This window comes from Coregonus lavaretus (genome assembly GCF_964263955.1).
Source record: "Coregonus lavaretus genome assembly, chromosome: 4".
NCBI lineage: Eukaryota > Metazoa > Chordata > Actinopteri > Salmoniformes > Salmonidae > Coregonus > Coregonus lavaretus.
The window spans coordinates 73,830,443-73,855,252 of record NC_139991.1 but is presented as its reverse complement, the minus strand read 5'-3'; the positions used below and the strand labels follow the sequence as shown (position 1 = coordinate 73,855,252).

The 24,810-nt window shown below is 40.9% G+C and overlaps 1 protein-coding gene across 1 annotated transcript in view; it reads left to right on the top strand.

The window, feature by feature from the left end:
• Positions 1–24,133, top strand: part of auh (AU RNA binding protein/enoyl-CoA hydratase) — a 50,752-nt gene extending 26,619 nt beyond the window's left edge. The window contains exons 7-10 of the mRNA XM_084158989.1: positions 19,099–19,286; positions 19,881–19,931; positions 22,880–22,927; positions 23,271–24,133. Of these exons, the coding sequence (XP_084015115.1) occupies positions 19,099–19,286; positions 19,881–19,931; positions 22,880–22,927; positions 23,271–23,348 (365 nt within the window). The 3' untranslated portion in view covers positions 23,349–24,133. The remainder of the gene's footprint in view (positions 1–19,098; positions 19,287–19,880; positions 19,932–22,879; positions 22,928–23,270) is intronic.
• Positions 24,134–24,810: the final 677 nt, after the last annotated feature.

Below are 24,810 nucleotides of genomic sequence, written 5' to 3'. Positions count from 1 at the left end.
CCTCAGCTGGCTCGACAGCTTCCCATGCCTCAGCTGGCTCGGCAGCTTCCCATGCCTCAGCTGGCTCGGCAGGTTCACAAGACTCGGTAGGCTCGACAGCTTCCCATGCCTCAGCTGGCTCGGCAGATTCCCATGCCTCAGCTGGCTCGGCAGGTTCACAAGACTCGGTAGGCTCGACAGCTTCCCATGCCTCAGCTGGCTCGACAGCTTCCCATGCCTCAGCTGGCTCGACAGCTTCCCATGCCTCAGCTGGCTCGGCAGGTTCACAAGACTCGGTAGGCTCGACAGCTTCCCATGCCTCAGCTGGCTCGACAGGTTCCGTGCCTCAGCAGAAGCGACTTGGTCCCAGGTCTCAGGAGAAGCGGCTGTTCCGCCCCTGGTCCTCGGGACCGTCCCTCTGGTCGGCGTCGTCCTGCGGTGCCTCGGCTGGCTCAACAGGTTCCAGCGCCTCGGCTGGCTCGACAGTCTTCAGCACCTCAGCAGAAGCGACCGGCTCCCGGGTCTCAGAGAAGCGACTGTCTTCGGGACCGTCCCTCTGGAGCCGCGCGTCAGGAGGGGGGTGCTGTCACGTATACTCCCTCTCCGGCGTTTGAGGTCACCGGTCCTGGGATTCATCATTACGCGCACCTGCACGTCATCATCAGGCACACCTGGACTCAATAACCTTCCTGATTACCTCCCCTATATATGTCACTCCCTTTGGTTCCTTCCCTAGGAGTCATCACCTTCCTGATTACCTCCCCTATATGTGTCAATCCCTTTGGTTATTGATTCTGTTCCTGTGTGTCATGTCTGTACGCTACTTGTGTTTCTTGTTTTGTTCCATGTTTCATTTATTATTAAATTCATTCCCTGTACTTGCTTACTGACTCCTAGCGTACACGTTACAGCTAATCCGCTCACTAGGTTGTTGGGGTATGAATGGAAAATAATCAAAATATTGTTTCTCTCCGACTATAAACACGAAACAAAACCTTAAAAGGTAATGTGCATGCCATTCTCCCTTCCAAAGTTCCTTACGTTGAAACTCTTAGCTCCCTGACAAACCCTTTGGCAGCCGACTGAGCCGTTTTCAGCGATTCAGCATTCAACGCCAAGGCCAGAGAGCGGTCTGTACAGAGACAAATGGTTTCTACTTAATTTTTTTAAAGACGTCTATAATAAAGGATTAAAGGCTGCCACACTGGGAGCTGTTGTAGTGGGGGCTTAACTGCCTTGCTCAATCGCAGAACGACCGATTTTTCACCTTGTTAGGTTGGGAATTAGAACGGGAAACCTTTCGGTTATTGGCCCAACGCTCTAAACGCTAGGCCACCTGCCGACGTCGATAATAAAGACGTTGATAATAAGGTAAGATAATAAAGACGTTGATAATAAGGTAAGATAATAAAGACGTTGATAATAAAGACGTTGATAATAAGGTAAGATAATAAAGACGTTGATAATAAGGTAAGATAATAAAGACATTAATAAAGACGTTGATAATAAGGTAAGATAATAAAGACGTTGATAATAAGGTAAGATAATAAAGACATTAATAAAGACGTTGATAATAAGGTAAGATAATAAAGACGTTGATAATAAGGTAAGATAATAAAGACATTAATAAAGACGTTGATAATAAGGTAAGATAATAAAGACGTTGTTAATAAGGTAATATAATAAAGACGTTGATAAAGACGTTGATAATAAGGTAAGATAATAAAGACGTTGATAATAAGGTAAGATAATAAAGACGTTGATAATAAGGTAAGATAATAAAGACATTGATAATAAAGACGTTGATAATAAGGTAAGATAATAAAGACGTTGTTAATAAGGTAAGATAATAAAGACATTGTTAATAAGGTAAGATAATAAAGACGTTGTTAATAAGGTAAGATAATAAAGACATTGTTAATAAGGTAAGATATTAAAGACGTTGTTAATAAGACATTGATAATAAGACGTTAATAAGGTAAGATAACAAAGACGTTGTTAATAAGGTAAGATAATAAAGACGTTGATAATAAGACGTCAATAATAAAGACGTTAGTAATATAGATGTTGATAATAAGGTAAGATAATAAAGACGTTGTTAATAAGGTAAGATAATAAAGATGTCGATAATAAAGACGTTAGTAATATAGATGTTGATAATAAGTGCCCTTGTCATCTGAGGGGTTTTCCGAAACACTCAGGGAAGTGGGCGTGCCAGATGTAGTCTGTGTCCCATTTGGCACCTTTTCCCTATATAGTGCACTACTTTTGACCAGAGCCCTAGTAGAGTTAAAGCCCTGGTCAAAAGTAGTGCACTATCTTGGGAATGTGGTGACATTTTGTGATGCACCGTAGTCCCAGGCAAACTTTTATCAGCCATGACTCACCTAAATTCTAAGAATACAGTACTACCCTTACACAGAGTCTTGGCCTGTTCTTTAATGAGAACACCAGTTAGGATTTACGGGAAAATAAATGAAAGCTCATTCGTTTGGCATGGCCAGATTTGTCTGCTGGTTTCCAAATGAGCTCTACTTGGATCAATGTATACTGTGCTTTGACTAGTCTGGACTGCAATGTCATAATATGATGATTTCAATTAGTTTACTGCATTGTAAACTAATTGAAATTGTAGTTATGTGCTGGACCCCAGTAAGACTACCTGTCGCCATTGGTGTCAGCTAATTGGGATCCTAATAAATCTCATAATATATAATAATAGAAAGTATTAATGCATTCTTATTGTTGTAAGTATGTTGTGTCATACAAAAATTAAAGACTAATTCTTAAAGACTTTGGCAGTGTTATGAAGGTGTAATGAATCTTACGTAGTCCTTATGTTTATTTTGAAGTGTTACCCAACTGTGACTGTCACAATCTTAATTTTATATCAACCGTGATTTCCTGTGATAATGGTGTTTGCATCAGCTCTGATTCTAAGAACTCAGGTTTGAGTTACTCCTCTCAGTATGTAGTGGTTGCCCTGATGCAAATCGTACAGAAAACATTATTGGAATACCTTTTATTAGCTTCTTGAATTGCCAAAGACGCTTTTCTCTTCCTTCAGAAAAAGGCCATTCACTATTTCTGAGAAGTCAGAAATGACATCCTCACACCCATTTAGTTTATTTTACTCAGGGTCAAGGTGAGATTAAAAAAGTGCACTTGAAGTATTGTTCAAACCTGAGAGCACTTCTTCCCTTTTTTGTCCATTGTGATTCTGGTACCTGTATTAAGACTGTGGCTGCATCCAAATGGGGTTCATATATAGTGCTCTACTTTTGACTGGGAATAGGGTGCCATTTGGTACGCATAATCCATTTCTAAGTACCAGACACCAATACTGAGAACGTGGTGTTATGACAAGTTTCGCTCCCCATCATAAAGTGTGCCAACAGGTACCACGAGCTGTGAAGTAGTACATACTGTATCTGTGAAGTAGAACATACTGTATCTGTGAAGTAGTACATACTGTATCTGTGAAGTAGAACATACTGTATCTGTGAAGTAGAACATACTGTATCTGTGAAGTAGAACATACTGTATCTGTGAAGTGGTACATACTGTATCTGTGAAGTAGTACATACTGTATCTGTGAAGTAGTACATACTGTATCTGTGAAGTAGAACATACTGTATCTGTGAAGTAGAATATATACAGTACCTGTGAAGTAGAATATATACTGTATCTGTGAAGTAGAACATACTGTATCTGTGAAGTAGTACATACTGTATCTGTGAAGTAGTACATACTGTATCTGTGAAGTAGTACATGCTGTATCTGTGAAGTGGTACATACTGTATCTGTGAAGTAGTACATACTGTATCTGTGAAGTAGAACATACTGTATCTGTGAAGTGGTACATACTGTATCTGTGAAGTAGAACATACTGTATCTGTGAAGTAGTACATACTGTATCTGTGAAGTAGTACATACTGTATCTGTGAAGTAGAACATACTGTATCTGTGAAGTAGAACATACTGTATCTGTGAAGTAGTACATGCTGTATCTGTGAAGTGGTACATACTGTATCTGTGAAGTAGAACATACTGTATCTGTGAAGTGGTACATACTGTATCTGTGAAGTAGAACATACTGTATCTGTGAAGTAGAACATACTGTATCTGTGAAGTAGTACATACTGTATCTGTGAAGTAGTACATACTGTATCTGTGAAATAGTACATACTGTATCTGTGAAGTAGTTCATGCTGTATCTGTGAAGTAGTACATACTGTATCTGTGAAGTAGACCGTACTGTGTTTTTGAAGTAGAACATACTGTATTTTATCTGTAAAGTAGTACATACTGTATATGTGAAGTAGAACATACTGTATCTGTGAAGTAATACATACTGTATCTGTGAAGTAGTACATACTGTATCTGTGAAGTAGTACATGCTGTATTTGTGAAATAGTACATACTGTATCTGTGAAGTAGAACATACTGTATTTTATCTGTGAAGTAGTACATACTAGTACATACGGTATCTGTGAAGTAGAACATACTGTATCTGTGAAGTAGAACATACTGTATCTGTGAAGTAGTACATGCTGTATCTGTGAAGTACAACATACTGTAGCTGTGAAGTAGTACATGCTGTATCTGTGAAGTAGAACATACTGTATCTGTGAAGTAGTACATACTGTATCTGTGAAGTAGAACATACTGTATCTGCATGACTCCACTGACCCAGTTCCAGGTCTCCTCATAACAATTGGTGCTTGGCCCAGTTCCTTTTAAAAGAGCCACTTTGTCTCAGAAGTAGGCGTTTTTAATATCACAGGCCCTTTATTCATGTCCAACAACCCCATGGGGATAACAGACAGGACATGATATAGGCATATCTAAAAGCACTGTATCAGGTAGCATAGTGGCATGGGTTGGACTTGCTTTATCACCGTTTTGACCTACAGTAAATAGAGAGACAGTGTAGGAATATATGCATTTGTTTGGTGCAGATAATAGATGTAAACATAAAAAAAAAAAAAGAATGTTTATCTTGGTTGTGAGCAATCCTTGGAACCATAGTTACGCATTTGCCACGGTCAGAGTTCAAAACTGGGCCAATTGAGATAGAACTCAATTGATAAATTGGATAATGGCAAATGTTCTCAAGAGCAGTGTGAGCAGAAATGTTAACAAACCCAGGTTGAATGGAGAAAGGCTAGCACAGTAGAGCCCTGTTGCCTAGTGATGAGCAATGGTAACACAAGAAGTAGATCCCCTCCTGTAACTATATATATATATATACAGTGGGGGAAAAAAGTATTTAGTCAGCCACCAATTGTGCAAGTTCTCCCACTTAAAAAGATGAGAGAGGCCTGTAATTTTCATCATAGGTACACGTCAACTATGACAGACAAAATGAGGAAAAGAAATCCAGAAAATCACATTGTAGGATTTTTAATGAATTTATTTGCAAATTATGGTGGAAAATAAGTATTTGGTCAATAACAAAAGTTTCTCAATACTTTGTTATATACCCTTTGTTGGCAATGACACAGGTCAAACGTTTTCTGTAAGTCTTCACAAGGTTTTCACACACTGTTGCTGGTATTTTGGCCCATTCCTCCATGCAGATCTCCTCTAGAGCAGTGATGTTTTGGGGCTGTCGCTGGGCAACACGGACTTTCAACTCCCTCCAAAGATTTTCTATGGGGTTGAGATCTGGAGACTGGCTAGGCCACTCCAGGACCTTGAAATGCTTATTACGAAGCCACTCCTTCGTTGCCCGGGCGGTGTGTTTGGGATCATTGTCATGCTGAAAGACCCAGCCACGTTTCATTTTCAATGCCCTTGCTGATGGAAGGAGGTTTTCACTCAAAATCTCACGATACATGGCCCCATTCATTCTTTCCTTTACACGGATCAGTCGTCCTGGTCCCTTTGCAGAAAAACAGCCCCAAAGCATGATGTTTCCACCCCCATGCTTCACAGTAGGTATGGTGTTCTTTGGATGCAACTCAGCATTCTTTGTCCTCCAAACACGACGAGTTGAGTTTTTACCAAAAAGTTATATTTTGGTTTCATCTGACCATATGACATTCTCCCAATCCTCTTCTGGATCATCCAAATGCACTCTAGCAAACTTCAGACGGGCCTGGACATGTACTGGCTTAAGCAGGGGGACACGTCTGGCACTGCAGGATTTGAGTCCCTGGCGGCGTAGTGTGTTACTGATGGTAGGCTTTGTTACTTTGGTCCCAGCTCTCTGCAGGTCATTCACTAGGTCCCCCCGTGTGGTTCTGGGATTTTTGCTCACCGTTCTTGTGATCATTTTGACCCCACGGGGTGAGATCTTGCGTGGAGCCCCAGATCGAGGGAGATTATCAGTGGTCTTGTATGTCTTCCATTTCCTAATAATTGCTCCCACAGTTGATTTCTTCAAACCAAGCTGCTTATCTATTGCAGATTCAGTCTTCCCAGCCTGGTGCAGGTCTACAATTTTGTTTCTGGTGTCCTTTGACAGCTCTTTGGTCTTGGCCATAGTGGAGTTTGGAGTGTGACTGTTTGAGGTTGTGGACAGGTGTCTTTTATACTGATAACAAGTTCAAACAGGTGCCATTAATACAGGTAACGAGTGGAGGACAGAGGAGCCTCTTAAAGAAGCAGTTACAGGTCTGTGAGAGCCAGAAATCTTGCTTGTTTGTAGGTGACCAAATACTTATTTTCCACCATAATTTGCAAATAAATTTATTAAAAATCCTACTGAGAAACTTTTGTTATTGACCAAATACTTATTTTCCACCATCATTTGCAAATAAATTCATAAAAAATTTCCTCATTTTGTCTGTCATAGTTGACCTGTACCTATGATGAAAATTACAGGCCTCTCTCATCTTTTTAAGTGGGAGAACTTGCACAATTAGTGGCTGACTAAATACTTTTTCCCCCCACTGTATTTATATATATATATATAAATATACCTATTTTTCCCTGAACAAAGTTCCAAACATGCGCCAAGGTACAGTGCCTTGCAAAAAGGTATTCATCCCCCTTGGCGTTTTTCCTATTTTGTTGCATTACAACCTGTAATTGAAATTGATTTTTATTTGGATTTCATGTAATGGACATTCAAATAACTTGTTTCAAAGAATTCTAAAAAATAAATAACGGAAAAGTGGTGCGTGCATATGTGTTCACCCCTTTGCTATGAAGCCCCTAAATAAGATCTGGTGCAACAAATTACCTTCAGAAGTCACATAATTAAATTAAATAAAGTCCACCTGTGTGCAATCTAAGTGTCACATGATCTGTCACATGATCTCAGTATATATACATACACCTGCTCTGAAAGGCCCCAGAGTCTGCAACACCACTAAGCAAGGGGCACCACCAAGCAAGCGGCACCATGAAGACCAAGGAGCTCTCCAAACAGGTCAGGGACAAAGTTGTGGAGTAGTACAGATCAGGGTTGGGTTATAAAAAAATATCCTAAACTTTGAACATCCCACGGAGCACCATTAAATCCATTATTAAAAAAATTGAAAGAATATGGCACCACAACAAACCTGCCAAGAGAGGGCCGCCCACCAAAACTCACAGACCAGGCAAGGAGGGCATTAATCAGAGAGACAACAAAGACACCAAAGATAACCCTGAAGGAGCTGCAAAGCTCCACAATTTCCCAGCGCTAAATACAGGGAAATTCTTGTGGGAAACCTGTTTCAGTCTTCCAGAGATTTGAGACTGGGACGGAGGTTCACCTTCCAGCAGGACAATGACCCTAAGCATACTGCTAAAGCAACACTTGAGTGGTTTAAGGGGAAACATTTAAATGTGTTGGATTGGCCTAGTCAAAGCCCAGACCTCAATCCAATTGTGAATCTGTGGTATGACTTAAAGATTGCTGTACACCAGCGGAATCATCCAACTTGAAGGAGCTGGAGCAGTTTTGCCTTGAAGAATGGGCAAAAATCCCAGTGGCTAGATGTGCCAAGCTTATAGAGACATACCCCAAGAGACTTGCAGCTGTAATTGCTGCAAAAGGTGGCTCTACGAAGTATTCACTTTGGGGGGGTGGTGAATTAATTGTCTTATATCTTTGTTTGTTTCACAATAAAAAAATGTTTGCATCTTCAAAGTGGTAGGCATGTTGTGTAAATCAAATTATACAACCCCCCAAAAAAACAATTTAAATTCAAGGTTGTAAGGCAACAAAATAGGAAAAATGCCAATGGGGGTGAATACTTTCGCAAGCCACTCTACATGTTTGTGGCATCACTGCCAAGTTTCTCGCAAAGTATCCTGCTACGGTAAAGTTTTGTTTTAGTTCCACAGTTGCTACGGTGGCAGTGTTTTGTTTAGACCTTCTCTTTATTCTGTCAACAAAAATATGACCCCAAGTAGGCAACACTTTATGTAGGCCACAGAGGAATTCAGAGGTGAAATGTAGCCCAGAGGTGTAAGTATGTATTTCTCACTATGAGTTTCTTTACACTTTTTTTTTGGTGTACAGATTAAGCTCATGAAAGCAATGGGTTAGAGGCCCTGCTGTTTTGCCCTCAGAACAGCCTCAATTCGTTGGGACATGGACTCTACAAGGTGTCAAGCGTTCCACAGGGATGTTGGCCCATGTTTCCCACAAGTTGGCTGGATTTCCTTTGGGTGGTGGACCATTCTTGATACATACGGGAAACTGTTGAGCATGAAAAACCCAGCAGCGTTGCAGTTCTTGACACACACAAACTGGTGCACCTGGCACCTACTACCATACCCCATTCAAAGGCACTGAAATATTTTATCTTGCCCATTCACCCTAAGAATGGCACACATATAGTGCATTCGGAAAGTATTATTATTATTAAAATGGATTCAATCTTTTTTTCCCCCCTCATCAATCTACACACAATACTCCATAATGACAAAGCAAAAACATGTTTTTAGATTTTTGGGCAAATTTATAAAAAATATAAAACTGAAATATCACATTTACATACGTTTTCAGATCCTTTACTCAGTACTTTGTTGAAGCACCTTTGGCAGCGATTACAGCCTCGAGTCTTCTTGGGTATGACGCTACAAGCTTGGCACACCTGTATTTGTGGAGTTTCTCCCATTATTCTCTGCAGATCCTCTCAAGCTCTGTCAAGTTGGATGTGGAACGTCGCTGCACAGCTATTTTCAGGTCTCTCCAGAGATGTTCAAGTCCGGGCTCTGGCTGGGCCACTCAAGGACATTCAGAGACTTGTCCCGAAGCCACTCCTGCGTTGTCTTGGCTGTGTGCTTAGGGTCGTTGTCCTGTTGGAAGGTGAACCTTCACCCCACTCTGAGGTCCTGAGTGCTCTGGAGCAGGTTTTCATCAAGGATCTCTCTGTACTTTGCTCCGCACATCTTTACCTCGATCCTGACTAGTCTCCCAGTCCCTGCCGCTGAAAAAGATCCCCACAGCATGATGCTGCCACCATCATGCTTCACCGTAGGGATGTTGCCAGGTTTCCTCCAGACGTGACGCTTGGCATTCAGGCCAAAGAGTTCAATCTTGGTTTCATCAGACCAGATAATCTTGTTTCACATGGTCTGAGAGTCCTTTAGGTGCCTTTTTGGCAAACTCCAAGCAGGCTGTCATGTGCCTTTTACTGAGGAGTGGCTTCCGTCTGGCCACTCTACCATAAAGGCCTGATTGGTGGAGTGCTGTATAGATGGATGTCCTTCTGGAAGTATCTCCCATCTCCACAGACGAACTCTGGAGCTCTGTCAGAGTGAAGAGCCTTGGTGGTTCCAAACTTCTTCCATTTAAGAATGATGGCGGCCACGGTGTTCTTGGGGACCTTCAAAGCTGACATTTTTATTTGGTACCCTTCCCCAGATCTGTGCCGCAACACAATCCTGTCTCGGAACTCTACGGACAATTCCTTCGACCCAATGGCTTGGTTTTTGCTCTGACATGCACTGTCAACTTTGGGAGCTTATATAGACAGGTGTGTGTCTTTCAAAATCATGTCCAATCAATTGAATTTACCGCAGGTGGACTCCAATCAAGTTGTAGAAACATCTCATGGATGATCAATGGAAACAGGATGCACCTGAGCTCAATTTCGAGTCTCATAGCAAAGGGTCTGAATACTTATGTAAATAAGGTATACAAAAATAAATAAAATAAAAATATATATTTTCGCCTTGTCATTATGGGGTGTTGTGTGTAGATTGATGAGGAAAATGTTTAGAATAAGGCTGTAACGTAAAAAATGTGGTGAAAAGTCAAGGGTCTGAATACTTTTCGAATGCACTGGGCCTGTCTGTTTCCGTTAGATACAACAGTTTGATTCGGATTCTATTTAGATAGTCTAATAAATCTCATTTGAATTTTGCATTTGACAAAATCAGGACTGTCCTGTCAAGAATGAGCTGCCATATTCTCAAATTGATTGAGATTGTTTTTGTGCCCTTCATGAAATGTTATTTCAGATATTGAAAAATGTATTCAGTTAAAATAGTATGTTATAAGTCAGTGCATGCCCACTGGGCACAAACTAGTTAAGTCAACGTTGTTCCAACGTCATTTGTCACTTATTGTGACGTGAAATCTATGTGGAAAATACATTGGATTTGCAAAATGTCTATTAAGTTGTGGACACAAGTTAACAAATTATATGTTGTATTCACGTCTCCAACTAAACCAAAAAATAAAAGTTAAAGAATAGGATTAAGCCAGTGGCTCTGATGAAACTATCCAAGCAGTTTTTATTCAACCCCAAAATTAGTAACTCATCCATGGTCACATTTTGAGCTAGCTATAAATGGCTTATTATTTAATCATAGAAAGTGTGCATGTTTAAGATCTTCACAATATTAATAATCGGCTCAGAATCTCAAACAGCACTGATCTCTTGCACAATGTACATTTAATGTAATCTGAACTACAATCCAGGTCATTTGGTTCTGCTATTAGATGAAGCACAGTGGTAAAACATTATGTTGTTGTATTTAAATACAACATATCTGACATTGTTTTCCCATTTGAACATTGTTGTGCTTTTAAATGGCTGAAAGTGCAGTGATAACACATTTAGATGACAACTAAACCAAAATTCAGACATTGTTTTTCCGTTGGAATTTGGTTGTGCTTTTAGATGGTTGAAAGCATAGTGATAGCACGTTGGGATTTCAACAAACTTATTTTTTTTTCGGTACTCAGCAGAGCTGAGGTACGTTCCAGCAAGATTTCAATTATTCAGGTATTTCACCATGTTTCATGTTTTCATGTTGGAGAATTGTCTGGTCATTTCAATCCTGAATTGACCCCAAACGTCTGTGGTAAACAGCAGCATTCTACTAGATATACAGTTATGTGGAAAAACTATTTGCCTACAGGAAGCATTTGGTTGGAGTCATTGCAGCTAAAGGTGGCACAACCAGTTATTGAGTGTAAGGGGGCAATTACTTTTTCACACAGGGGAACTGGGTGTTGCATAACTTTGTTTATGAAATAAATGAAATAAATATGTAATTGTTGTGTTATTTGTTCACTTATGTTCCCTTTATCTAATATTAGGTTTTGGTTGAAGATCTGATAACATTCAGTATCACAAATATGCAAAAGTAGAGAAAATTAGAAAGGAGGCAAATACTTTTTCACAGCACTGTAAGTCTATAGCGCTGGCTGTTCGGAAGGGTTCATGTTGGGATTCCAGGAGCCACGTTTCTGCAGAAAGTGTCTGACTCCTCACAAAGCTGCCATGTGTCGTGAGTCCTCTTCAGCGCCGACCTTGAACTTTTCTTTGAAGCCAGAATGCGTTTTCACTTCGCTTCATTTGCTGTCCGGCCCACTGATTTCAAACACACGCCCCAAAGGCAGCGCCTCGACATGATAGCACTGTGCAACATTATTAGCATACTGTCTCGAGGTATGTCAAGACACTAACTGTAGCCTTTCCCTTTTTTTTTTTTTTTTTTTTTTTTTTTTTTTTTACACAAGGCAATGTGCAATGTTTACACTTCAGGCAATGGTTAAGCAATGAGCAAATTGACCAACCACCATGGGGAAAGTGGCATTGTGACAATGATTTCTTAGAAGTTGTTGCAACATTTTTCTGGTGTATTAAAACTTGGTTACACAATGTTATGCAAGGCTATGAGGTTGAGCCACAGAATTTACCAGAATTGTGTGATTAATACTATAAATGATGAGTGACACAACTATTCTATGTAACATCTTATCTCTCATCTGTCTCTTCTTCACTAATTGTCTGTCGAGGGAGTCTTGAAAATGTTGTCTGAGAATTTGCCGTGCACCATGCTGTAGAATAGATAAACAATAGGCAAATTTTTGGCTAGTTTTTAGCCTTCAAAGTTCTGTCATTACGTTATGTTGCGTTATTTTAAGCTATCTGTTATAAGTTGATGAAGCAAGTAAGAAGAGAGGCTATCCAAAGCAAAGAGAGGTAGACCGAGAGACAGCGAAACAGTCCAAAGGAAAGGGAGGTAGACAGAGACAGCGAAAAACAGCAACTGGAAACAAATTAGTGTTTTGTCTTTGCGCCATCAGGGTTCTGTGATAACTCATGCAGGCTCCTCCACGGGTAAACACTTTTCCATCCAAGTTCTTGTGTAAGAGTTGAGCAACAAGGCCAAACGCTTCAAACCGACTACTTTCATGAGAACAAAAACAGATGGCATTTATTTAAATCCAAAAGTCTGCAACAGCTACATTCTACCTGAGCTTGTGTATAGTTTACCTGTCATTTATACAAATATATTATAATAATAATAATAATAATATGTCACTTTTTAGTGATGTCCCTTATTTTTCTGTGTTATCATTTTGTCTTAGTTTTTTCCAAGTGGCTTAGATATGTGGCTGTAGGCAGCTGTCAGAAAGAAAACACAACTAACCAAGATGACTATCGCCGCCACCACTCCCCCTGTCCTGTTCCGTCTGCTCAACCTGATCCATTCAGAATGAGTGTGTGTCAGCATCCCGTCTGGGAGGTGAAGAAAGTGTCTGTGATCACTGTAAACAAAAACCACTCTCAGACATACTGATAATACACCAGTGAGACGGGAGGAGACCCTGCAAATTAAGTGGCTGACCCATATTCACTGTAGGCCCTATTACCGAGGAACTACACCGCCATTAGTTCAACATATCTGGTTTTATTTTTCCCCCGGACTATGTGCATTGCATTGTTTTGTCTCCTCAGAGAGCGTATGTAAATGTTGTATTTGCTGTAGAAATGCATCCGGACTGAGATTATTACCTTTTTGAGCAGTGCCGCGAGCAATATAACCGCCGTTCTAGTCTGATAAGGAAGTTAGTCGTAGCGTTACTTCAGCATTCCCCTCGTGGTTACAGGAAAGCGATCTACTTTAGCAGTTTATGAGAAGCCCAATAAAAAAGGCCATTGCTGTTTTGTTTTTTATCTCAAATTTCTCCCTTTTTTTTTTACCCCTCATTTAGTTCAGTGTTCGCCTTCTAGATATTTAATATGTCTAGATCTAGGCTTGACATAACTGCTGCCAGGTGCATCACAGCTCCTGCAAGATGGGGTTACTGTATATTCAGGTGGTGAGAAGCCATGGCCTTCTTTCTCTTTGTATTTCACCTCCCCAGATATGTGACTCCCACAGACGGAGTGAGGTAATTGCTTGCACTGAATGAGAAAGTATGTCAGCCTTTAAAGCAAAGGTCAGGATTTACAGTGTCCCTCGAACAAAGGAATAAATTGACTCACTACTGTACACGTTTCCCAGGAGATACAGAGAAGTGGTTATAGAATGTTTAATCCTGGGATGGGAAAAAAAATTGACTTTTTGCTAACTATTGTGAGGAGCAACTCTCCATATAAAAATACATTTTTATTGACCTATTTGTATGAACATACAATTTTTGTAAATATTCTGTACCGTGTTCACTGGTTAGGATTGACTATAGGGTGAGATAGTGACTGTTTGTCTAATTATTAGCTGTTCAGTTGTCTTGCCCTTCTAGCTTGCTTCCGTTTGTGTACTCTATATTCTAGTTTTGTGTACTCTATATTCTAGTGTTGTGTACTCTATATTCTAGTTTTGTGTACTCTATATTCTAGTGTTATGTACTGTATATTCTAGTGTTGTGTACTCTATATCCTAGTGTTGTGTACTCTATATCCTAGTGTTGTGTACTGTATATTCTAGTGTTGTGTACTCTATATTCTAGTGTTGTGTACTCTATATTCTAGTTTTGTGTACTCTATATTCTAGTGTTGTGTACTCTATATTCTAGTTTTGTGTACTCTATATTCTAGTTTTGTGTACTCTATATTCTAGTTTTGTGTACTCTATATTCTAGTTTTGTGTACTCTATATTCTAGTGTTGTGTACTCTATATTCTAGTGTTGTGTACTCTATATTCTAGTGTTGTGTACTCTATATTCTAGTGTTGTGTACTCTATATTCTAGTTTTGTGTACTCTATATTCTAGTTTTGTGTACTCTATATTCTAGTTTTGTGTACTCTATATTCTAGTGTTGTGTACTCTATATTCTAGTGTTGTGTACTCTATATTCTAGTGTTGTGTACTCTATATTCTAGTGTTGTGTACTCTATAATCTAGTGTTGTGTACTCTATATTCTAGTGTTGTGTACTCTATATTCTAGTGTTGTGTACTCTATATTCTAGTGTTGTGTACTCTATATTCTAGTGTTGTGTACTCTATATTCTAGTTTTGTGTACTCTATATCCTAGTGTTGTGTACTCTATATTCTAGTTTTGTGTACTCTATATTCTAGTTTTGTGTACTCTATGTTCTAGTGTTGTGTACTCTATATTCTAGTGTTGTGTACTCTATATTCTAGTGTTGTGTACTCTATATTCTAGTGTTGTGTACTCTATAATCTAGTGTTGTGTACTCTATATTCTAGTGTTGTGTACTCTATATTCTAGTGTTGTGTACTCTATATTCTAGTGTTGTGTACTCTATATTCTAGTGTTGTGTACTCTATATTCTAGTGTTGTGTACTCTATATTCTAGTGTTGTGTACTCTATATTCTAGTTTTGTGTACTCTATATTCTAGTTTTGTGTACTCTATATTCAAGTTTTGTGTACTCTATATTCTAGTTTTGTGTATTCTATATTCTAGTTTTGTGTACTCTATATTCTAGTGTTGTGTACTCTATATTCTAGTGTTGTGTACTCTATATTCTAGTGTTGTGTACTCTATATTCTAGTGTTGTGTACTCTATAATCTAGTGTTGTGTACTCTATATTCTAGTGTTGTGTACTCTATATTCTAGTGTTGTGTACTCTATATTCTAGTGTTGTGTACTCTATATTCTAGTGTTGTGTACTCTATATTCTAGTGTTGTGTACTCTATATTCTAGTTTTGTGTACTCTATATCCTAGTGTTGTGTACTCTATATTCTAGTTTTGTGTACTCTATATTCTAGTTTTGTGTACTGTATATTCTAGTGTTGTGTACTCTATATTCTAGTGTTGTGTACTCTATATTCTAGTGTTGTGTACTCTATATTCTAGTTTTGTGTACTCTATATCCTAGTGTTGTGTACTCTATATTCTAGTTTTGTGTACTCTATATTCTAGTTTTGTGTACTCTATATTCTAGTTTTGTGTACTGTATATTCTAGTGTTGTGTACTCTATATTCTAGTGTTGTGTACTCTATATTCTAGTGTTGTGTACTCTATATTCTAGTTTTGTGTACTCTATATTCTAGTGTTGTGTACTCTATATTCTAGTGTTGTGTACTCTATATTCTAGTGTTGTGTACTCTATATTCTAGTTTTGTGTACTCTATATCCTAGTGTTGTGTACTCTATATTCTAGTTTTGTGTACTCTATATTCTAGTTTTGTGTACTGTATATTCTAGTGTTGTGTACTCTATATTCTAGTGTTGTGTACTCTATATTCTAGTGTTGTGTACTGTATATACTAGAGGCCTAGTACATTACATAAAGCTCTAGTCATTTTCCTGTGATCCACCAAGTAAACTGCCTCCACAGTACATTCCAGCCCAGTACATCACAGCCCATTACATCACAGCCCAGGAGGTCACAGCCCATTACATCACAGCCCAGGAGGTCACAGCCCATTACATCACAGCCCATTACATCACAGCCCATTACATCACAGCCCATTACATCACAGCCCAGTACATCACAGCTCAGCAGGTCACAGCCCATTACATCACAGCCCAGGAGGTCACAGCCCAGTACATCACAGCCCATGAGGTCACAGCCCAGGAGGTCACAGCCCAGTACATCACAGCCCAGGAGGTCACAGCCCAGTACATCACAGCCCAGTACATCACAGCCATAGGAGGTCACAGCCCAGTACATCACAGCCCAGTACATCACAGCCCAGGAGATCACAGCCCAGTACATCACAGCCCAGGAGGTCACAGCCCAGTACATCACAGCCCAGTAGGTCACAGCCCAGGAGGTCACAGCCCATTACATCACAGCCCAGGAGGTCACAGCCCAGTACATCACAGCCCAGTAGGTCACAGCCCAGTAGGTCACAGCCCAGGAGGTCACAGCCCAGGAGGTCACAGCCCAGTACATCACAGCCATAGGAGGTCACAGCCCAGGAGGTCACAGCCCATTACATCACAGCCCAGGAGGTCACAGCCCAGGAGGTCACAGCCCATTACATCACAGCCCAGGAGGTCACAGCCCAGGAGGTCACAGCCCAGGAGGTCACAGCCCAGTACATCACAGCCATAGGAGGTCACAGCCCAGTACATCACAGCCCATTACATCACAGCCCAGGAGGATTGTGCCATGACCCACAGCATTGTTCAAACATCACTTTTCATCCTTATCTCATACTTGTCAAATCATCACAATAAATTAAACTGAAAACTTCAACAAAGATATACTGTAGACCAGGGGTCTCCTCTCCAGTTCCAAAGGTCCTGGACAGCTGCACAGGGTGTGGAGGCTTTCGTTCCATGATTGGTTAATGTTTTAAATGAGGTGTGTTAGTGTTGTACAGTCGTGGTCAAAAGTTTTGAGAATGACACAAATATTAATTTTCACAAAGTCTGCTGCCTCAATTTTTATGATGGCAATTTGCATATACAGTGATCCCTCGCCACTTCGCGGTTCACTTATCGCGGATTCGCTATTTCGCGGATTTTCATAATGCATTTTTTTTTTTTTTTTGGTGCATTGTGCTCTGCATTCTGATTCGCTAAAAACTCACTCCCGCTTCTTGTATCAAAACATGCTACGAATTGTGCTATCATTTTGTCGTCTCGTGCAGTTATGTGTACGTACATAAAACAGCTTGGCAAATTTACATTAAGTTGGCCAAATTATCTTGTAATTTCGAACATCTTCTAAACCCATAATGTCGACGAAACGGCCTACACGTGAGTCACTGTATTTGTATACATGTAATAGTTGCTAATTGTAAAAAAAAAAAAGTTTTCTATTTCGCGGATTTCACTTATCGCGGGTCATTTTCGGAACGTAACCCCCGCGATAAACGAGGGATTACTGTACTCCAGAATGTTATGAAGAGTGATCAGATGAATTGCAATTAATTGCAAAGTCCCTCTTTGCCATGAAAATGAACTTAATCCCCCAAAAAAACATTTCCACTGCATTTCAGCCCTGCCACAAAAGGACCAGCTGACATCATGTCAGTGATTCACTCGTTAACACAGTGTTGACGAGGACAAGGCTGGAGATCACTCTGTCATGCTGATTGAGTTAGAATAACAGACTGGAAGCTTTAAAAGGAGGGTGGTGCTTGAAATCATTGTTCTTCCTCTGTTAACCATGGTTACCTGCAAGGAAACACGTGCCGTCATCATTGCTTTGCACAAAAAGGGCTTCACAGGCAAGGATATTGCTGCTGGTAAGATTGCACCTAAATCAACCATTTATCGGATCATCAAGAACTTAAAGGAGAGAGGTCCAATTGTTGTTAAGAAGGCTTCAGGGCACCCAAGAAAGTCCAGCAAGTGCCAGGACCGTCTCCTAAAGTTGATTCAGATGCGGGATCGGGGCACCACCGGTGCAGAGCTTGCTCAGGAATGGCAGCAGGCAGGTGTGAGTGCATCTGCACACACAGTGAGGCAAATACTTTTGGAGGATGGCCTAGTATCAAGAAGGGCAGCGAGGAAGCCACTTCTCTCCAGGAATCTGCAAAAGGTACAGGGATTGGACTGCTGAGGACTGGGGTAAAGTCATTTTCTCTGATGAATCCCTTTTCCGATTGTTTGGGGCATCTGGAAAAAAGCTTGTCCGGAGAAGACAAGGTGAGCGCTACCATCAGTCCTGTGTCATGCCAACAGTAAAGCATCCTGAGACCATTCATGTGTGGGGTTGCTTCTCAGCCAAGGGAGTGGGCTCACTCACAATTTTGCCTAAGAACACAGCCATGAATAAAGAATGGTACCAACACATCCTCCGTGAGCAACTTCTCCCAACCATCCAAGAACAGTTTGGTGAAGAACAATGCCTTTTCCAGCATGATGGAGCCCCCTGCCATAAGGCAAAAGTGATAACTAAGTGGCTCGGGGAACAAAACATCTACATTTTGGTCCATGGCCAGGAACTCCCCAGACCTTAATCCCATTGAGAGCTTGTGGTCAATCCTCAAGAGGCGGGTGGACAAACAAAAACCCACAAATTCTGACAAACTCCAAGCATTGATTATGCAAGAATGGGCTGCCATCAGTCAGGATGTGGCCCAGAAGTTAATTGATAGCATGCCAGGGCGGATTGCAGAGGTCTTGAAAAAGAAGGGTCAACACTGCAAATATTGACTCTTTGCATAAACTTAATGTAATTGTCAATAAAAGCCTTTGACACTTATGGAATGCTTGTAATTATACTTCAGTATACAATAGTAACATCTGACAAAAATATCTAAAAACACTGAAGCAGCGAACGTTGTGAAGACCAATATTTGTGTCATTCTCAAAGCTTTTGACCACGACTGTAGACTGTCTTTGGGTGTTATAGTCCATGAATAATCCAACATGAATGAATAAAAACTGCCACCTCTCGCAAATAGAATTATAGCTCATATTTTGTTCCGCGTCAGCAGGCAGGCCATCTTTATTCATTAACATAACGTTACTCACTGTAGCGCCCACTCTCTCCGCTTCTTTCACCACCTCCTCCTCTTCCTCCTCCTCCTCCTCCTCCTCCTCTGTCCAGGTGGTACCCAGCGACTGCCCAGGGCCATCGGGGTAGCCCTGGCTAAGGAGCTGATCTTTGCGGCGCGGGCGATTGACGGAACTGAGGCGAAGAGACTGGGCCTGGTCAGCCATGCCGTGGAGCAGAACAACAGTGGAGATGCCGCCTACCTGAGAGCTCTGGACCTGGCCCGCGAGTTCAACCCAAATGTGAGTGGACGATAAAGCATGTGTGTATATTGTATCGAAACCTGTGTAATACCACCGTTAAGGCAGGGAAGAAATTACACGTCGGCTGTGTCCGAAATCGTGTGCCCTTACCTGATTATCAGCTGGGTCTAAAAAATGTAATTTTCTTCCTCAATAGCGTGCAGCGAATTCATACTAGATGAAAAACTGAAATGAGGATTACATCCTGGCATATATAAAGCATACTAAATGTTTTTGAAATTTCACATACTATAAAATGTTTTATTTTTGCATACCCAATCAGCGTACTATTTCGAACGCAGTGTACGGTTATTCGGACATGGCCATTGACACTGTGGTTGACCTGAAATCAAACCTATACTCAGAATAGGCTGAATGATTTGGAGTGTAGCATACAGTCGTGATGTATCAGAAATAACACCTGAGCGAATGCAGATGTTGTACCTTTTATGTACGGATTAGATTTCTAGTGACCTGCAACATTATACCGGACAACCACCTGGTATATAGACTCAGGGTAGACACAACGACCATTGTTATTTACATGAACTTTTGACCCTAAACAAACCATTGTGTTGCTTTTGATCTCCTCAGGGTCCCATTGCAATTAGGATGGCAAAGTTGGCCATCAACCAGGGCATAGAGGTAAGACTCATACATAACAGTACTTTTTCCATCTCTGTAATAAGTGATCAAATGTCCCCAAATTCGGTTTCCAGTCAACACACTGGCCTCGAGTACAGTATTTTATAATTTGACCAAATCTGTTCGTATGTTTATTATTGAATGGTCAGGGCACAGGTTAAGTCAATGTAATGTTCTAAGCAGACCTGGGTTCAAATAATATCGGAGATTGGCCCCTTAGGGATGACCTTTTAGGGATGTCCTCTTGTGTCTAGCAATAGTATTTGGGAATGATCTCCTGGTTACAGCAATAGTATTTGGGAATGACCTTAGGTCTAGCAATAGTATTTGGGAAGAATCTCCTAGGTCTAGCAACAGTGTTTGGGAAGGATCTCCTAGGTCTAGCAACAGTGTTTGGGAATGATCTCCTAGGTCTAGCAATATTATTTGGGAATGGCCTCTTGGATCTTGCTGTATTTAGGAATTGGTGCCACAAAGCATGGTCGAGGTTTGAAGTTAGCATCTGATTCAGTAGTCAGTGAGTCAGCTCACTTGCCAAAGAGACCCATGTCACATCTGAAGGCCGTCAGATAAACCTGAGAGAATCTGTTGAGTGACTTCGTTATCCCAGAGGCCAACGGTCACGACTGACGAATCAAGTGAAGATATCTCCAAACCGCACTTTCTGACAGGTGTTGTGTCGTTGGTAGACAGCCTGTACTACCAAGTTAATGTGTCATAGGCTATACAAACTGGCAATATCCATATTGGGGCAAAATACGACCAATGGTCAAATCACGCAAATCACAAGCAAGACCAGCCTGGTTTCATGTAGTTTTCTCAGGCTATATGAATTCGGGTCATTAAAGCTTAACGTGTTCCTGCCTACTTTGAACAGCATCTGGCCCACTTGAAAGGTGCACATTTTTAAACAGAGAGAAATTCTACTCCACAAAGAACCTGTGCATTCCTTTATTATATTGCTCAAGGAAGATCTCTTTAAATTTAGGTAATTTTCTCAAGGAGAGTATGGCACAGGAGATATTTCTGGTTCAGTTAAATGCCAAGGTAACCTATTAATGTAGGGTTCTCCTCCCTCTGTGCTGTCAGGGAAAATAAATGCTGCCCTTAATTCTGTATAATTTAACCTTTAAAGTGTGAATGTGGAATGGGTCTTGGATCAAGGTAGGTTTGTTAAAGTTTTGTAAACATTTTACCAATGCACAGACATATGCTCAATATAGATATAGGATCTTAATTTGAGCCAGTTTGCTACAGTGTGGATTATGCACTGGACAAAAATATAAACTTCAAAGATTTTACTGATTTACAGTTCATATAAGGAAATCAATTAAAATAAATAAATTAGGCCTTAATCTATGGATTTCACATGAATGGGAATACAGATATGCATCTGTTGGTCACAGATACCTTAAAAAAAAAAAAAAACTGTCAGCATCTGGTGTGACTCATCTCCTTCGCATACAGTTGATCAGGCTGTTCATTGTGGCCTGTGGAATGTTGTCCCACTCCTCTTCAATGGCTGTGCAAAGTTGCTGGATATTGGCGGGAACTGGTACACACTGTCGTACATGTCGATCCAGAGCATCCCAAACATGCTCAATGGGTGACATGTCTGGTGAGTATGCAGGCCATGGAAGAACTGGTGCATTTTCAGCTTTCAGGAATTGTGTACAGATCCTTGCGACATGGGGCCGTGCATTATCATGCAGAAACATGAGGTGATGGCGGCGGATGAATGGCAGGACAATGGGCCTCAGGATCTCGTCACGGTATCTCTGTGCATTCAAATTGCCAGCGATATAATGCAATTGTATTCGTTGTCCATAGCTTATGCCTGCCCATACCATAACCCCACCGCCACCATGGGGCGCTCTCTTCACAACGTTGACATCAGCAAACCGCTCACCCACACAACGTCATCTGTCCGGTACAAATGAAACCGGGATTCATCCGTGAAGAGCACACTTCTCCAGCGTGCCAGTGGCCATCAAAGATGAGCGTTCGGTGATGACGACGAGCTCGCAGATGAGTTTCCTTGACAGTTTGTGCAGTAATTCTTTGGTTGTGCAAACCCACAGTTTCATCAGCTGTCCGGGTGACTGGTCTCAGATGATTCCGCAGGTGAAGAAGCCGGATGTGGAGGTCCTGGGCTGGCGTGGTTACACGTTGTCTGCGGTTTGAGGCCATTTGGATGTACTGCCAAATTATCTAAAATGACGTTGAAGGCGGCTTATGGTAGAGCAATGAACATTTAATTATCTGGCAACAGCTCTGGTGGATATTCCTGCAGTCAGCATGCCAATTGCCTGCTCCCTCAAAACATCTGTGGCATTGTGTTGTGTGACAAAACCGCACATTTTAGAGTGGCCTTTTATTGTCCCCAGCACCTGTGTGGTGATCATGCTGTTTAATCAGCTTCTTGATATGCCACACCTGTCAGGTGGATGGATTATCTTGGCAAAGGAGAAATGCTCACTAACAGGGATGTAAACACATTTGTGCACTAAATTTGAGAGAAATAAGCTTTTCGTGCGTATGGAAAATTTCAGTGATCTTTTATTTCAGCTCATGAAACATGGGATCAAGACTTTACATGTTGCGTTTATATTTTTGTTCAGTGTAATTAATGGACATTTTTGTAGGTGTTGATACATTTTTCGTAAGGGAAAATCAAGTCTGAAATTTCAAAGTGGGAATTACAAACTTCAGAAGCCTTTTTAAACCTCAAATACTACACTACAAGTTTTACATTTCAGTTCTTCTGCAACAGGGTGATCAAATTAAGATCCTACATCTGTAGTTTCGATCCTGTAGGAATGACTGGAAACAATGAAACAAGGAAACCACATAGCTGGTCAAGAATAAAGATGGTAGAAAATAGATATTTTACGGTCTATATTGCTGCATATGTTAGTTATGTTCTCTAATATCTTGATATTTTTCAGGTGGATTTAAATACGGGATTAGCAATTGAAGAAGCATGCTATGCCCAGGTAGGTCTAGTCATGAACAACAACCCTTCTGTTAAATAGCCCATATTCTCTAGAATTTCTATGCTTATTTTTTGCTAGAACTATTTAAAATGTACACTTTTATATGCAGTTCACATACAATGACGCCACGATTTGTCAAGGTTAGATAGCGTCTATTAACCTAGTGTACCTCTTCCACCTGCATACCTACGCTCACTTTGGACGCCAACAGTCTTCGATTATCTTTCAAACAACTCACACAGTATGACACATAAACAACACAAGCACTAGCGCTCGCAGGATCACTAAAGATAGAACATCTACGTCGTTGTCTTTCATTGACACATCTTTTGTGGTTTCCAAGGTGATTCCGACAAAAGACAGGCTGGAAGGACTGGCTGCGTTCAAGGAGAAGAGGCCCCCTCGCTTCAAGGGAGAGTAAACGCCACCCTGGGCCAATCAAGGTGGAGTAAACGCCACCCCGGGCCAATCAAGGGAGAGTAAACGTCACCCTGGGCCAATCAAGGGAGAGTAAACGCCACCTTGGGCCAATCAAGAGCAATCGCAAACAGCTACCTTCAGTTCTCCTCCTTTCACTGCTTCTGTCAGATTCCCATAAGATGACATTATAGCCAGTACCCTCCGCACTAGAACTGGAGTGGGGTGTCCTAACCGAGAGGTGAGAGGTCACGTGAAAGTACTGTATCCGGACAGAGATAGAAGTTAGGGAGAGAACAACTTTACAGCTGATTAATAACCAGAACCGCTAATCTGCATGATGACTCTTTATTTTATTTTATTTTTTTCCAGTTTCTAATGTCATGAGTTGCCTTTCCTTGTTGTCGTGTCCAACATGTGGTCTGTCTGCTGTATGTTAACGTCATTGTTCCTCAGTGATTCAGAAGCACATTCATGAGATCAGAATAATGAAGAATTTGGTAACTATGATGAGATTAGAACCCTAGTATAACGCAGAATATAATCGTCCCTGAAATGCCCTATTTGTTTGAGCAGCGAATGGTCGTCAGCGCATCCAATCCATTTTCGAATTACATTTCATGATATCAGGCAGGCCATTCACTAACAGCAAATCACATGATAAAAGCGATGCACTTCCCAAGTTCACTGTGTTTTCTAATGTTTGAATGTTAGGAGAAAGGATATGTTCCTAGATCACAGAGGAAATCTTTGTTGAGCTATCACAATAAAGTTCTGTCTCAAACTCTTGTCGCCTGTCCATGCTTCTCGTCTCATGTTTTGAAGCTGGTTACACAACATGACATACTGTAGCTTTGCATAAAAACATATATTGGGACTTCGCTGGTAAAAACAAATGTGAATACATTCCGCCAACCTAGGATGTAAGCCCAGTTATTGTTTTAGATTACCATCAATATATTGATGTTTTATGACATTTCACCCTAAGAGAGACATTTTTGGAGAATGGCGTTTCATCCCGTTCAAAAGCCCACTGGTCATTTATTTCACTCTGAATGCATTTCAAAGATGAAACATAAGCTGTTAAACATTAGTGGAACGTTCCTGAGATAATGATCTTGTTTTGGTGGGAAGGTTAAGCTCATACTTCTAACAGTCAGTTGTAAAAACGTTAGCATTATGGCTGAAGGTTAGCAACTTTGTCTGCTTGAGGACACAGTTTCCCTCAGGGCTGAAGGTTAGCAACTTTGTCTGCTTGAGGACACAGTTTCCCTCAGGGCTGAAGGTTAGCCACTTTGTCTGCTTGAGGACACAGTTTCCCTCAGGGCTGAAGGTTAGCCACTTTGTCTGCTTGAGGACACAGTTTCCCTCAGGGCTGAAGGTTAGCCACTTTATCTGCTTGAGGACACAGTTTTCCTCAGGGCTGAAGGTTAGCCACTTTGTCTGCTTGAGGACACATACGATGC